This window comes from Propithecus coquereli, unplaced genomic scaffold, assembly GCF_000956105.1.
Source record: "Propithecus coquereli isolate 6110/MARCELLA unplaced genomic scaffold, Pcoq_1.0 Scaffold280, whole genome shotgun sequence".
NCBI lineage: Eukaryota > Metazoa > Chordata > Mammalia > Primates > Indriidae > Propithecus > Propithecus coquereli.
In genome coordinates, this window is record NW_012148397.1 from 2,070,430 (window position 1) to 2,072,277 (window position 1,848).

The following is a 1,848-nucleotide window of genomic DNA, read 5'->3' on the forward strand; positions in this document are numbered from 1 at the left end:
ATGCGCCACCATGCCCGGCTAATTTTTTCTATATATTTTTAGTTGTCCGATTAATTTCTTTCTAATTTTAGTAGAGACAGGGTCTCGCTTTTGCTCAGGCTGGTTTCGAACTCCTGAGCTCAAACAATCCACCCGCCTCGGCCTCCCAGAGAGCTAGGATTACAGGCGTGAGCCACCGCGCTCGGCCTGTGGTCATTTCTTATCACAGCAGAGGAAACCGATCACTCAACCTTGGAGGCACAAGGTTGCATCCCTTCTGGTTTAATCACTTTGGGGGTGGCACCTAGGTATTGGGGTTTTGAAAAGCCCCCTCCAAGCACTTCTCCTGAGGAGCTGGGATTGAGAACCCCTGCTCTGGAGTCTGACGCCTGGGTTTGAATTCTTAAGCTTTCTCATTCCTGGAGTCGGTGCCATCAGGGTAAGGAGCATAGACTCTTGTTTAAAATACGGTGTCTTCTGTCTCAATTCTGCTCTGGCTACTATAACAAAATACCATAGACTGGGTGGCTTAAACAACAGAGACGTGTATTTTCTCACAGTTCTGGGGGCTGAGAAGTCCAAGATCAAGATGCTGGTAGGGTTGGGTTCTGGGGAGGGCTCTTTTCCCGACTTGCAGACGGCCGCCTACCCTCTGTGAGCTCACATGGCCTTTCCTCGGTGTGTGCGCAGATAGAGAGGGAGCTCTGGTCTCTCCTCCTCTTCTCTAGAAGGGCACTAATCCCCTCGTGGAGGCTCCACCCTCGTTACCTCATCTAAACCTAATCACCCCCAAAAGCCCAATTCGAAGGTTATGGCTTCAGCGTGTGAATTCCAAGGGGACACATTCAGTCCACAGCGGCCACTGTGAGCTGTGTGACCTTAGACACATCACCGGTCCTGTCTCATACTTGGTTTCTCCATGTGTGAAATGGGAGTATAATAGTACTTCCCTTGTGGGCTTGTTGTTCAGGATTAGATAAATATAGGAAAAGCATTTAGAACGGTGTCTAGCATATATGTAGCGAGTGCTCAAAGGCTATTAGCTGCTGTTCAGTAGTAATGACAGTGACGGTTACCACGACGACCTCCACTCTTAGCCAATTGGATTTGGCACAGGAAATAGCCCACTCGTCACTCCTGTGGTGCAAAGTTCATCGTGAGCGTGTGGCCTCATCTCAGACAAAAAGCAGGTCTCAGGGCCATGAAGGTGAGAAGGAGACGCTTTCTTTGCCTCCTGCAAAACTAGAAACCAGCACAGGCTTCTCCCGTCTTCACGGTCTGTGTGGGGCTGGGGTCTCCAAGCAGAGGTCTTCCCAGGAATTAACACAGCCCTTTCTGTTCCCCTTGCCCACCCCAGCCGACTCTAAAGAAGATGCGGCTAAGTGGCTCTCTGGCTTGAAAATCTTACACCAAGAAGCGATGAATGCGTCCACACCCACCATGATCGAGAGGTACTCGGCTTTCCCTGTTTACCTCCGTACTTGCTTGCTCTCTCCTTTCTTCTGCTGCCTTTAGCCAACCTGGGCTGAAGGAAAGAAAAATGGGACATTGCATCTTCGAGGCTCACTGTGTGCAGCGGGTGCCCAGTCGTGTGGGCTCTCTGATGTTTAAAGCGAGAGCCTCTTTCTGTGCTGGTCTTTAGCCTTGGCCCATTGGGGTGAGCAGTGCAGTGGAACTGAGATAGAAATATCCACTGGTGTTGCACGTTGGGGAAAACCAGGTGAGCTTCTTTCTTAAAAGATTTTTTTTGACACAGAGTCTCACTCTAGCTCGGGCTAGAGTGCCGTGGCGTCAGCCTAGCTCACAGCAACCTCAAACTCCTGGGCTCAAGTGATCCTCCTGCCTCAGCCTCCCAGGTAGCTGGGACTA

The 1,848-nt window shown here is 50.6% G+C and overlaps 1 protein-coding gene across 1 annotated transcript in view; it reads left to right on the forward strand.

Annotated features, from left to right (window-relative positions):
* The window catches only part of PLCG2 (phospholipase C, gamma 2 (phosphatidylinositol-specific)), a 140,317-nt gene that overhangs the window by 58,544 nt on the left and 79,925 nt on the right, over positions 1-1,848 (forward strand). The window contains exon 3 of the mRNA XM_012648218.1: positions 1,337-1,456. Within this exon, the coding sequence (XP_012503672.1) occupies positions 1,337-1,456 (120 nt within the window). The remainder of the gene's footprint in view (positions 1-1,336; positions 1,457-1,848) is intronic.